The 14,034-nt window shown below is 35.7% G+C and overlaps 1 protein-coding gene across 2 annotated transcripts in view; it reads left to right on the forward strand.

The window, feature by feature from the left end:
• The window catches only part of DIAPH3 (diaphanous related formin 3), a 480,740-nt gene that overhangs the window by 271,306 nt on the left and 195,400 nt on the right, over positions 1–14,034 (forward strand). For both annotated transcript variants that reach the window (XM_004433600.3, XM_087436004.1), the window contains one exon: positions 13,091–13,220. In XM_004433600.3, the coding sequence (XP_004433657.2) occupies positions 13,091–13,220 (130 nt within the window). The remainder of the gene's footprint in view (positions 1–13,090; positions 13,221–14,034) is intronic.

Here is a 14,034-nt window from a genome sequence, read left to right on the forward strand (position 1 = left end):
GTAATTGAGATGGCTAATTATAATAACTGAGTTCGGAGAGAAAAAGTTTGTCTACTTTCTTTTATTCTAAAGATTTGATACGGCTTACGATAAATACAAAATACAAGATAAGGAAAACAAACTAGAATCTATTAAGATGTAAATTAACATTAAAGTAGATGTATATGTTTGAGGCTTTCTGGTGGTGAAAGTGTAATGCAAACATGCTCACAGAAGTTTTCATCAGCTAAAAAGAGCGGTTTCTCTGATTAGCCAAAGCTGTACTTCACAAGAAATTTTGCATGTGTGTTAAAAGGAAAAATGTGGGTTGAGCAGTGTTCTTCTAAACAGCAAATGAAAAATTCAGTTTCGTGAGAACCATCTCTCCCTTGCCTCACTCCTCCTCCCCTTTCTCTACAAATATGTAATTGGGGCCTCTTAGGATCGGATGCTCCGAGAGAGCCCTCATAGTAATATATACATGTTCTTTTTAGTTATAGTAATGCTACTCCTAGTTTAAGTAAAATGGTGTAAGTACCTTGCTTTCTGATGGCTTGACTTTTTAAAAGGATGAACATTAGAATTATGATATAGAAGAATAGATGGACTACTTGTCACTTATAAAAGTCATCCCAAGATATTACTAAACTTTAGATAAAAATTGGATAACAGGCAGTCTGAGATTATATTCTTTTTTCAGAACTTTTGTTTTTAACATGCAAATCCATATCCTTAGAGATCCAATCAGCAAATGGTAGGTGCTTGCCTGACCAAACTGCCTACCTAGAAAAATTTGTATGTGGTTAGTGCTGAAGTTAGTTCTCTTAAAGAACCTCTTGGTAGGGCCAAGATCTTTTTCTGTCCACCTAGATCTGCGTTCTAGCAAAAGAATGAGTTGACCCAACCCCCATCAAAGTCAAACACCATATTAAAATACATAAGATGATTTTAACTTATATATGAAAGCAGATGTTGTCAATCCATGTGCGATAGCTATGACATGAGTTTAATAATGTTTCCTAATGTCTAGTGAGATGTGTGATTTCTGAATAACAAATCATCCCGATCAATACAACTGGATGATGTAGTTGTAAAATGTAGCTCTTTGGTCTAGGTAATTAAATAAACTAACTACCTATATTGGGATAGTATATATATATTTCAGAAGAGTCTTCCAATGGTAATTTTTATGAGTATTTATGCTGTTATTTTTTGGGGAAATTGCAGAAACAAGTAACTATTGATTCTGCTATAAATTTATCCATATTATAACTTTGTAGAAAACTTTCTCTTCTCTGTGGCAGAAGAACATACAGTGAGTTCTTCTCAAAGATGAAGTCATCAAAGATACATAGTAATGGGGCTGTGGGGTTGGGAGTTAGGTGTTCAAAGGGTGGGAGGTAACAGGTAAGATTGATTTCTGTTCAAGTTCTCTTTTCTAGTCCATGAAATTTGTATCTGATCTCCTGTATGTTCTTTTTACAAGTTATAGGCTAACCAAAAGTATAATAACTTCACCAAAGCTGTGATGAGGGGAAGATTTTTAGGGGAAAAAAAAAAGTTTATCTTTTCTTTGATGCTTCCACCAACTCTAGTGAGTGACTTCTTGAAACTGTGAACAGCTTTTCTTGTAGGAAATTGATTCTTAACCCGGAGTACCCTTTAAGAAACACTGGTGTGTCAGCCGCACAGCAGGTTACTTCTGCATGTATGGATGTGGATCCCGATTAGTGGCATTTTTTTTTTTTTTTTAAAGATTTTGTTTATTTTATTTTTTCCCCCCAAAGCCCCAGTGGATAGTTGTGTGTCGTAGCTGCACATCCTTCTAGTTGCTGTATGTGGGACTCGGCCTCAGGATGAACAGAGAAGTGGTGCCTCGATGCGCACCCGGGATCCGAACCCGGGCCACCAGCATCGCAGCGCGCGCACTTAACCGCCAAGCCACAGGGCCGGCCCTTGTGGCATTTTTTATCAAGCTCCTCCGGGCGATTTTAAGGCACAAGCTGAACTGAGAATCACTTTGTCCTCTGCCCTACTTACTTATCCCAGAATGGAAAATCCCCGATTGGTGGTCTGCAACCAACCAGACAAACATACAAAAGCAAAACCTAACAAACAGAAAAACAAAAACAAAAAAGAAACAATGCTACTTCTTTACTTAAGGGTGAGTGGTGAAAATAGTTCCAAAAACTGCTGCTTTTCTTTAGTGCCAACCTGAGCACTATTCTGAAAATGAAGAAAAGGAGTGAAAAGAGTGTGAATGCAGGCACACGGTGGACCTGGAATAAGTAGATGGCCAGTGTCCTCAGTGATTTTGCATGCTCTACCTTGTACAGGTAGAGTGGCAGTGATGATAAAAAGCAGGAGACAAATACCTCTGCCTGTCACAGTCATACAAGAAACACTGTGAATCTTTTTGTGAAATTTTGATTCTCATGTCAACTTTACTTTTATTCTATGAAGTTATTTTTAAGAAAGACCTCTGCCAAACGAATCCATTGTTCTATCTGCATTCGGTGTTTTAGAGGGATTTTTATTCTTTATCGGATTGGCAAAATCATAGCAGTAGATTTTGGCGCTCTTTGAAAGTAAAGCAGTTTTTGGCCAAAGACTTGCAAATAACAAATGCCATTCTTATTTTACCTCCAGCCAATTAAATCTCTGAAATATTGACTTCCAAAAGCAATGTTGAAACTATTTAGAATTCTTAACCCTCTTTGACTCATTCATTAAAACATTTAATCTATAGCATTTTCCAAGAAATACTTAGTTGGATTTACCGAGTAGTGTTTTTGATCAATTTTATTCACATTACCTTCATTTGTTTTTTCAATTGCAATTAAACGTTGTGAATTAGAGTTACTCTTTTTTTTTTGTGAGGAAGATCAGGCCTGAGCTGACATCCATGCCAATCATCCTCTTTTTGCTGAGGAAGACTGGCCCTGAGCTAACATCCATGCTGATCTTCTTCCACGTTATGTGGGATGCCACCACAGCACAGCCTGACAAGCGGTGCTTGGTGAGTGCCTGGGATCCGAACCCGGGCCTCCAGCAGCAGAGCGCGCACACTTAACGGCTGTGCCACAGGGCCAGCCCCTGGAATTATTCTTTTAATAGAATTATAAGAGACAGAGTGGCTTTTCTTTTTTTTTTTTTTTTTAAAGATTTTATTTATTTATTTTTTCCCCCAAAGCCCCAGCGGATAGTTGTATGTCGTAGCTGCACATCCTTCCAGTCGCTGCATGTGGGACACGGCCCCAGCATGGCCAGAGAAGCGGCGCGTCGGTGCGCGCCCGGGATCCGAACCCGGGCCGCCAGCAGCGGAGCGCGCGCACTTAACCGCCAAGCCACCGGGCCGGCCCCAGAGTGGCTTTTCTTAAGAACAGCAAAATACTGCTTGTGTGCTGTCATCTCACTGCTTTCATAGCAAACATTGCTAATCTCTCAAACTCCCTTTACCCCAAACAGCAGCCTCAGAATCCTCCTCAACCGCATACTTAGAGATAGCTACTACCCATCAGAGGTAGCACCCAAGATGAATCTTACGAACCATCTCTGATTTATTCCAGTCTCCTGTTTTTTGTTTTTTTTTATATTTTATAAATGAAAAATGAAAAATTAAACAAGACAGCTCAGTTCTGATATTCTATGAAGCTTACTGTTTACCTCTCCTTTATCAAGGGACTGCATTGTTTTTACATTTTTGAAATCAGAGGCAAAACCTGCATTATTATTTATACAGTAATACTTAGCCAATGGTGTAATGAATATTTATTCTTAGGTGGGAGGGAGAGAGTATGATGATAAAGTGGGTGTACACCTAAACCAAACAAAGACATTACAAGAGAGGAAAATTATAGACCAATATCTCTCAAAAACAGATATAAAAATCCTCAATAAAATATTATAAATTAAAACTAACAATATATAAAGTGAATTATATACCATGACTAAGTGGGATTTATTTCAAATATGGAAGGCTGGTTGGTTTAACATTTGAAAATTAACTAATGTAATCCGTCACATCAACAGACTAAAGAAGAAAAGTCATTTGATCATATCCATATACGCAAAAAAGGCATTTGATAAAATCTAACACTCATTCATGATTTAAAAAAAAAACTCAACAAACTAGAAACAGGGAAACTTTTTCAAGTCGATAAAGAACATCTACAAGAGCCACAGATAGCATCATACTTTATGGTAAAAATCAATATTTTTCGCCTAAGATTGAGAACAATGCATGGATGTTCCCTCTCACCATTCCTGGCTCAACATTGTGCTGGAAGTCCTAGCTAATGCAATAAGACAGAAAAAGGAAGTAAAAGGTATATAGATTGGGAAGGAATACATAATTCTGTCTTTGTTCGTAGGTGAAATGGTAGCCTATGTAGAAAATCCAAAAAAATTGACAAAAAAAAAAACTTCTTAGAACCAATAAGTGTATAGCAATTTTCCAGGATATGAGGTTAACATAAAAGTCAATCATTTTCCTAATGCCAGCAATGAACAATTGGGATTTGAAATTAAAGATAATATCATTTACATTACCTCCCCCCCAAAAATACTTAGGTATTAGTCTAGCAAAATATGAACAAGATCTATATAAGGAAAACTACAAAACTTTGATGAAAGAAATGAAAAAAAATCTAATAAGTATTCCATGTTCTTGGAAAGGAATATTCAATACTGTTAAGATGTCAGTTGTTCCCCGCTTGATCTATAGGTCAAAGGCAATCCCAATCAAAATTCCAGCAGGTTATTTTGTGGATATTGACAAACTGATCTAAAGTTTATATGAATATGTAAAAGACCCAGAGTAGCCAACACAACACTGAGGAAGTGCAAAGTCAGGGGCTGGCCGGTGGCGCAAGCGGTTAGGGGCCCGGGCTCTGCTGCGGTTGCCTGGGGTTTGCCGGTTCGGATCCCGGTTGTGCACCGACGCACTGCTTGGCAGGCCATGCTGTGGCAGCATCCCATATAAAGTGGAAGAAGACAGGCACGGATGTTAGCCCTGGGCCAGTCTTCCTCAGCAAAAAGAGGAGGATTGGCAGATGTTAACACAGGGCTGATAGCCTCACAAAAAAAAAAATTAAAAAAAAAATGAAGTGCAAAATCAGAGGGCTAACGTTAACCCACTTCAAGACTTCCTATAAAGCTACAGTAATCAAAACATTGTGAAAAAAAATAGACATATTATTGCAACAAAATTTAGAGCCCAAAAATAGACCCACACAGATATAGTCAACTGATCTTGGACAAAAGAGCAAAGATAATTCAATGGAGAAAGAATAATCCTTTAAAGAAATGATGCTGGAGCAACTAGACATCCACATGCAATGCAAAAAAAAGTGTATCTAGACACAGACCTCATACTGTTCACAAAAATGAACTCAAAATAGATCACCGACCTAAATATAAAACACAAGACTGAACCACTGATAGAAGATAACATAAGAGAAAATCTAGGTGATCTTGGGTTTAGCAATGACTTTTTTTTTTAAGGTACAATGCCAAAAGCATGGTCCATGAAAGAAAAAAATTGGTAAGATGGACTTCATGAATTAAAAACTTCTGCTCTGCAAAAGATACGTTAAGAGAGTGAAAAGACAAGCTACAGAGAAAAGCTTTGCACAACACATATCTGATAAGAGACTTGTATCCAAAATATACAAAGAACTCTTAACAATAAGCAAGCAATCCAATTAAAAAATGGTCAAAAGATCTGAGTAGACACCTCACCAAAGAAGATTCACAAATAGCAAATGAATGTATGAAAAGATACTCAACATCATATGTCATTAGGGAATTGCAAAGTAAAACAAAAAGACACCACTACATACCTATTTCGAATGGCTAAAATCCAAAACACTGACAGCACCAAATGCTAGTGAGGATGTGGTGCAACAGGAACTCGTATTCATTGCTGAAGGGAATGCAAAATGGTACAGCCACTTTGGAAGACTGGCAGTTACAAAACTAAACATAGATTTAACATGGTATTCAGTAATCACACTCCTGTATACCCAAAGGAGTTGAAAACCTGCATACAAATGTTTATAGCAACTTGATTCATATTTGCCAAAATTTGGAAGCAACTGACATATCCTTCAGTAGGTAAATGTACAAACAAACTGATACATCCGTATGATAGATTATTCAGCAATAAAAAGAAATGATCTCTCAAGCCAAGAAAAGATATGGAAGAACCTTAAACGCATATTACTAAGTTAAAGAAGCCAACCTGAAAAGGCTGCATACTCTGATTCCAACTGTATGACATTCTGGAAAAGACAAAATTTTAGAGACGGTAAAAAGATCAGTGGTTGCCAGGGGTTGTAGAGGGTGGGAAGAAGGAAGAGATGAATTAGGTATAACATCTGGAATTTCTTACAGTGGTGAAACTATTATGTATGATACCGTAATGGTAGATACATGGCATTACACATTTGTCAAAACCCATACAACTATAGAACACAAACAGCAAACCCTAAAGTAATAAACTGTGAATCTTAGTTAATAATGTTGTATCAATATGGGTATATCATCTGTAACAAATCTACCACACTAAAGCAAAATGTTACTAATAAGGGAATTGGTGTGTGTGTGGAGGGGAGAGTATATGAGAACCCTATTTTCTGCTGGTTTTTTTCTATAAAGCTGAAATTGCTCTAAAAAATAAAGTCTAGGGGTCTAGCCTGGTGGCCTAGTGGTTAAGTTTGTGTGCTTTGCTTTGGCGCCCCGGGGTTCACTGGTTTGGATCCTGGGCACAGACCTACACACTCCTCATTAAGCCATGCTATGGTGGCGTCCCACATACGAAATAGAAGATTGGCACAGATGTTAACTAAGGGACAATCTTCCTCAGGCAAAAAGAGGAAGATTGGCAACAGATGTTAGCTCAGGGCCAATCTTCCTTAACAAACAAACAAACAAACAAACAAACAAAAGTCTGTTACTTAAAAAAATTAAAAGGTAAAAAAACCCATTTAATTAAAAATTAATGTATTTCATCCATTTATGCTAACTAAAGGACACTGAGCTGTTTTCAATCTCTTGTGAAATAAGGGGCAGTATAAATAAACAGAACAGTGAAAAATACTACAGATAACCTAATAAGCTAAAATTTTACTAAAATGCAAAAATGCTTTTCATATTAAAGTTTCTTTGCTTACTAAAATCTAAGAGAAATACGTTAAAAATATAATTCAGAGAAAAAGTGTCTGTGGGGATATAGTAGAAATTAGCTTATTTTAATTATAGAAACCCACATTATTTAAAGTGTTTTCTTGCTTATTTAATGTTTCAACTCATTATCATTTTAAAATGAAAATTTAGCAATAAATATAAATTTTTATTTACAAATGCCAGAAGTTTATCTATTTTACCTAATATCAATTGATCTCTAGCTATCCTTAAAATTATTATAAAAGTTTTGTTATAGATATTAATTGTTATGGCAGTAACAAATGATGCTAAGTATCTTGTTTTATTTATATTAAGATTTTTATTTCCATTCATTTTGGAGGGATACAGTCTAAAATTTAATCAGTACAGTGATTACTTTTTTAAATGTAAATACATATCAGAAAACATTATCCATTCTATAATTGTGGTTGGTTTTACTAGTGAATCTGCACTGCACATTGACTTTTTGAGCTTCAAATGTCAGCAAATATGATGTATTCTTTGGCAGTTTGTATTCACACATCCACTTTCATATAGATACCTTTAGCTTATATTTAGAGACATATTTCATAGATATACAAATTGCTTTATTCTGCAAAGGATTTAAGATGGAATATGATGTTAATAAATATACTTAAGTCTGTTAAAGGTTAAATTTTATAGATATCTCTTCAACCATATTCATATAATATTTTGTGATCACTAATATTTTAACAATATGGAAAGAGTTGCTGTTTGAGTGATAGGATTCGGGTGGTATTTTATTAATTTTCTAGATAAAACAATAGAAAGAATGTCATGCTCTCAGAACTAGAAATGACCTCAGGGGTGAGGGTATCTGTTTTTAGAAGATTTCTAGGCTAGAATTATCAAGTTATAGGGCTTCAGTATTTTAAATTGCATTAGTGCTCTTATCTTACTACCATTTTTTATCCATTATGTTTGAGAATTTTGTTTCTCTTGACCATAATAATAAACTACACTAGATAAAGTTTTAGTAGAGGAACATTTTAGTGGTGAAGAGCTTTGGATTTACACAGACGAGGATTCACATCTTGGCTCTACCAGATACTCGCTGTGTGTTCTGGGGTATGCTATGTGATCTCGCAAATTTCTCTTTTCTCCTCCATTAGTTGTGCCTCATAGGGATGTTGTGTGCTTTAAGCACTAAACCTATTTTTTGGTTAGTCCTTGTCTTATAGTAAGTGCCACAGAGTAAGAGCTGCTACTATCATCCTCAGGATTAGTATTATTCACAAATTAGGATCTTCTAGAATGTTCATGGGGCCATTACAGATTCTCTTAATTTTGTCTTTTTTCTGGTGTTCAGCAATGTCTAGAATATCTAAAAAGTCAGTGCTGTTTTGATACATATTTAGATTATAAGAACATAACAATGAGGGGCAGAGGTCCTATTTTGGCAATCTTCTTAAGATATATTTCATTATTCAAAGAGTAAAGGGTCCCAGTCTCTGAATTCTGAAGATAACCAAGAAGATACTAAGTTACATTTTAGGAATTTTCATCATTGTAACTAAAACAATGGAATATTCTTTAAATGTCATCCAAATTTGTGCTGAATGTCTTAAAAATATCCTGAAACCTTGCATTGTAGCTACAAAGGAGTTCTTCTCCAGATGACAACTTGGCCATGATTTATTACAGGATCAGCTTTTAACATTATTTTGTCTAGAATGAACAGAGCAGTTGAAGAAACTCCATCCATCTTTTTGTTTATTTGACATCTATGCCGCATTAAATGTACCTTAAAGACACAATACATAAATAAGAAATTCTACTTAACAGTGATGATTACTCATCAGTAAGATAAATCTCTTGACGATAATCCAAAAGGAATCCTGTCAAACAATGTCTGTTACCATTTAAACAAAGAATATTTTTTAAACCTAAATGAATTTTTAAAGCAAATATTTTACCTTCATTTTCTTTCCAAGAGTTAGCATTATGAAGGATGCTCAAGTTGTTCTTTCTCTTCAACAAAATCGGCACTATCTTCCAAGTTTTACTTGTTCTAGCTCAATCACTGATTATGTCTGATATGAGAAATTAGTAGAATATGCCCTTTTTAGTTGTTAATGTTTATCAAAAAAGTGAAAAACATATTGAGCAAGTAGATAAAGAATTTGATAAATATATTTTGTTGTGCTTTCATGATTTTGGAAGGCTTTTTTTTTTTTTTTTTTTTAAGTTATTTGGGGGAAGAAATGTGGGAATAGAGTAATGGAGGCAGGAAGAATACTTGGGCAGCATTGTGCAGTTTTTCCTGAGAATGTTAGGACCTGAATGAAGACTGTCCACCCTGGAATTTAGAGCTGCATAGTAGTTTGTAAATGAGACGCCATACATTATCAACAAATGGTTGCTATCTGTGTTTCTTATCTGAACTTCTTATTTATTAAGTTTAATTTCAAACTGATTGTTTTGAAATTTGATTTTTTTTTAGTGCCACAATTGTTAAATACAGATTTTGAAGGCTAGGAGAATTCTTCCATTTACTATTCAATGAGTGTACTTTTTAACATTAGACTGTTACCAATATACTGCTTGCTAATCAGTTAATGTTTTCAGTAATACAGCCAGGATAGCACCCTCCTCCATAAATTAGTGTTTAGTTTTATGATTGTCTCTGAATACTTGAATCTGCATACTTAACATTTATTAAACTGGTAGATGCGATAAACTATGGTATTTCCAGAATTCTAATTCTGAATTCTTATTGCTCATGAATAAAGATCAAGATTGATCCAGTTGGTTGTTGTTGGATCATAGAGATTTCTTGATATATTAATTCTAGTAGTTGGTGGCTGTTGAGCTATATCACAAATAGTACTGGAAAGCTCTTTCCCGGCTTTACAAATTATGGAGGTAGATGGTGCCTGTCCTAATCAGCATTCCACGCAAGCTGTGTATCTAGTGTCGCATGAAAGGAGCATGGTAAGGATGGGTGTGAACTAGTGACAGTGAAGACCTGAGAGTCCACAGCAAGGACAGTATTCCCCAGGTAGTCATTGCTGAGAAGAGGAGGGAATATAAAGGAGCTTCACTGCTAGGATGCTTAGGAAAAAAAAAACCAGAAGGCAGCTTTTATGCTAATTCTTGATTGTATGAGAGAAAATGATTATATTTGAAAAATTTGCTACTTTTATCTGGCCTTAGCCATTTAAGATGATCTCATGAATGCAATTATGTAGTTGAAAGGTAACTTTTATAAATTGGATTAACATTCTCGGTGTATGTAAAAACTGAACCTCATAGAAAGACTCTAACTGACCCAAGCACACAAAAATAACTTCTGAACTGAGATTATAACTAGATTTCTTCATTTTTATTCTAGTATTTTTTTAAATTAGAATTTGCTATGTCTAGTAACACTAAGTCCATTATAATGTATGCTTAATATTTTTGGAGTAGAAGATGAATTTAGAATTCCCTTTCTGTCTAGTCCATATTTTTATTTTGCCTGTATGAAAACCAAGGTCCAGTAACTTGCCCAAGGCTATATAACTAATTAAGGGCATGTTTTAGCGTGACTAGGTCATCCATGCATGTTAGTGGCACTTAATCTAGCTAGTAATAGAGTAATTTTTTAAAGTACACGCTTTCAAAACGCTCAGCTGGATGTCGTGATCTATGTTCCTTTAAAAAGGCATCAAATAACAGATTAAGTGTTGTCATCAGTCAGTATTTCAAGTGCCTGGAACCATTCTTTTGCTTTGCGTGTTGAATAGGTCAGCTTAGCATTTCAGCTTGCTACATGAGTAATCATGTGAAAGTCAGGCAGTCTGGGAGGATAGCTGTATGTTTCCAGAGAGTTAATAGTTTTTCTGTTAATAAGTAGTGTCTGTTAATATTTATGATGGCGTGGAGTCGCTCCCATTCTTCTGCTATTGTATATTATCTGTTACTTGGTATTTTTCCGATAGTGATGTAATATTTAGTGGTGTAGAATTTGAAAAAATATTACATATGGAGATATATATTTATATACATACACACATACACCTATTTTAAAGTGGGAAATTGTTGGAAAGGAAGCAAATCAATAGGGCTGTGACAGTTAGGTATGCCAAGAATTTTGAGCTCTAAATTAAATCCTGGTATGAAAAGAGTGATTTTTTTCTTCCCTTATATGTGTATCTGCTCGGAGTGATTACTCACCTGTGGGAAACACTATCAGATTAAGTCTTTTCCTTGTGTTTCCACCCAACACCCCCAACCCCTAATCACTACACAAAAGCCCCCTATGCATTTTTAGGTTTTAGCTTCACCACCTCTCCCTTCTGATTGCATTTCTTGGCTGTTGCAGATTAGGATTGGTCCATGCTGGTCTTCTTTTCAAGTCCTGTCCTTCCTTTCATTTGAAATACTTGTTTGGGTTTATTTGATTAACGTTTTAGCTTTGGGGGCTAAAAGCTCTCAAACCAGTTCCTAGACCATTTTATTCCTCTTAAGTTCTAACCCAAGAAGGATTCTCAACCGTTTATCACCCCCAATGAATGGAAGGTTGGTTCTTGGGGAGCAAAAATATCTCATCTTACTGTTTTTCTATGTAAAGCACAGATATACATACAGTACATAAACAGATATACAGTATACCTATGGTTTTAAAATTTCATAGAACCAAGCGATTAGGAAAAAGATGCCTGAAAAAGCTCCTTAGCTGGCAAAAGAAGGTTGAGAAACACTGTTCTACACCTATGTAAATCTACATTCCCTCCCAGACATTTCCACTTGGATGTTACTTAAAATCTTCAAACTCAACTTATCCAAAACTGAAACAATCATCGTCTTTGCCCACTCCACTCAAATCTGTTTCTCATCCTTTCTGTCCAGTCTCAATGGCATCCCCTGGGTTTCCATGCCCTCTCTGTCTCATTATCTCTGTTCCCAAGGCATTGCTTAGCTCAGGCTATCTTCTCTCCCTGCCTGGACTATTGCTGCAGTTTTTTAAATTATTCTTCCTGCTTCTGTTCTTACACTTGCTCTAATCTTTTATCCACACTCTGCTAGAGGGAGCTTTCTAAAATGTACATCTGATCGTCTCTCATCTGGTTTAAAAATTCCCAATTCTTAGGGATCAAAATCCTATTTCCATTTCATGGCATACCTTTCCTTTTAGTTTCTGGTCTTTTCCTGTCTTCCCAGATTTCTGTCTTTCTACCCTCCCTACTTGCCTTCCCCAACACGCACTTTCATTTTGGAGTCACTCAGATTCCTCAAGTGTGCTATTTTCTTCCTCATCCATGGCCTTTTTCAAATGCTGCTCCATCTGCCTGTGATACTGCACCTTTGAATTCTCTCCTTCCCTTCCCTAACCCCATACAACTTCCTGTCTTCCAACCTTCAGTTCAGATGTCATGTCCTCCTAGGTGTACTTTATGATTATTTTTACCATACTGTTTGTCACACCAGGGTACATATGTACATATTTTCTTTTCTTTTTTTTTTTTTCACCTAATAGCTTTTTGATGAATGACTCTGTGTCTTATTTGTTATTGTCTCTCCAATTCCTACAGTATCTAGTAGACATTCTATAAATATGTGCCAAATGAAAAAGTGAGTGGGTGCCCAGGGTTCTTTTAATTACCACTGTTGTATAGACTTTAAGATTATTCTGTTTTCCTAGGCATTTCGCCATATATTTTTTTCCCTTAAAAAATGGCATACTCAATTGGATTAAACTTACTCCTTCTTTACAGTAGATATTAATGACTTTGACCAAACAGCAATACATAAAGAATAGCTTTTAAAGTGTTTAAATATTTGCTTTTCAAAAATATAATTAACTAAGTTTACACTCATTTATATCTTATCTACAAAATATGGTATTAATGTTATTTAAGTAGGCAGATTATCAAAATATTTTTGACTCTGCGTTTTTTCTCTCTCTCATCCTATTTAGCTAAAGGATACGAAATCAGCAGATCAGAAGACAACACTGCTTCATTTTCTGGTGGAAGTATGTGAAGAAAAGTACCCTGATATCCTGAATTTTGTGGCTGATTTGGAGCATTTGGACAAAGCTAGTAAAGGTTTGTATTTTTATAGAATATATTTCATTGCTCTGAGTCTTCAGTTAGTACTGAAAGAAATTTATTTTATTTTAACATAGTTGCCACTTGGTCACAAAGTTTTCGTACTGAAGGTCATTTTAAAATTAGAAGCCTGTAGGACATTTATGAGTTGTCATTATTGGAGCTATGAGTTTGATTTGTTTGATTAAATGAAGCCCTGGATTCAAAAATGCGTCGTGTTGGGCTTTAAACCTTGTGAATACCTGCCAGCCCCACCCTCTGCCGCTAAGCCTCCCCCACTGCAGCCAGTGCGATACTCCCTTGATTTTGTGTCACAAGCGCTTGGGGACTATTACATCTCTGAGCCAAGCACCTGTAATCAGTGACCCCTTTTTGCCTGAGTTCTAAATCTATCTCTGCCCACCTTATAGATGGAGCCTGCTTTCTTTGTCCTACTAGAGACCAAATTGCCAGAGATTCCATTCATTCCTTCCTAATGCCCAACTTTATAGTCTGCTTCTAGCCCCTACTGTGGGCTTAAATCAGGTTATGAAGGGTTATAGAAAGGATAGGACCTATTATTAATAGTTGGTTATAATATGATTTAAATGCAATTTTTTGACCACCTGAAGAGTCCCGTTTTCATTTATATATCACATGGATCCTATGGAAAAAATTTTACTTGTATGTATATACACAATGTTTGTATGTACATACAAAAACTATATATGTTTGAATGAATATATATTTGTATGGCTATACAGTTTGGAAGACAAGTCCTGTGAAATGGTGTACCTGTATTCTTTTTATGTTAACCACTGATCATTATCAA

This window comes from Ceratotherium simum, chromosome 10 (assembly GCF_057802395.1).
Source record: "Ceratotherium simum simum isolate JZ-2026a chromosome 10, ASM5780239v1, whole genome shotgun sequence".
Classification (NCBI taxonomy): Eukaryota; Metazoa; Chordata; class Mammalia; order Perissodactyla; family Rhinocerotidae; genus Ceratotherium; species Ceratotherium simum.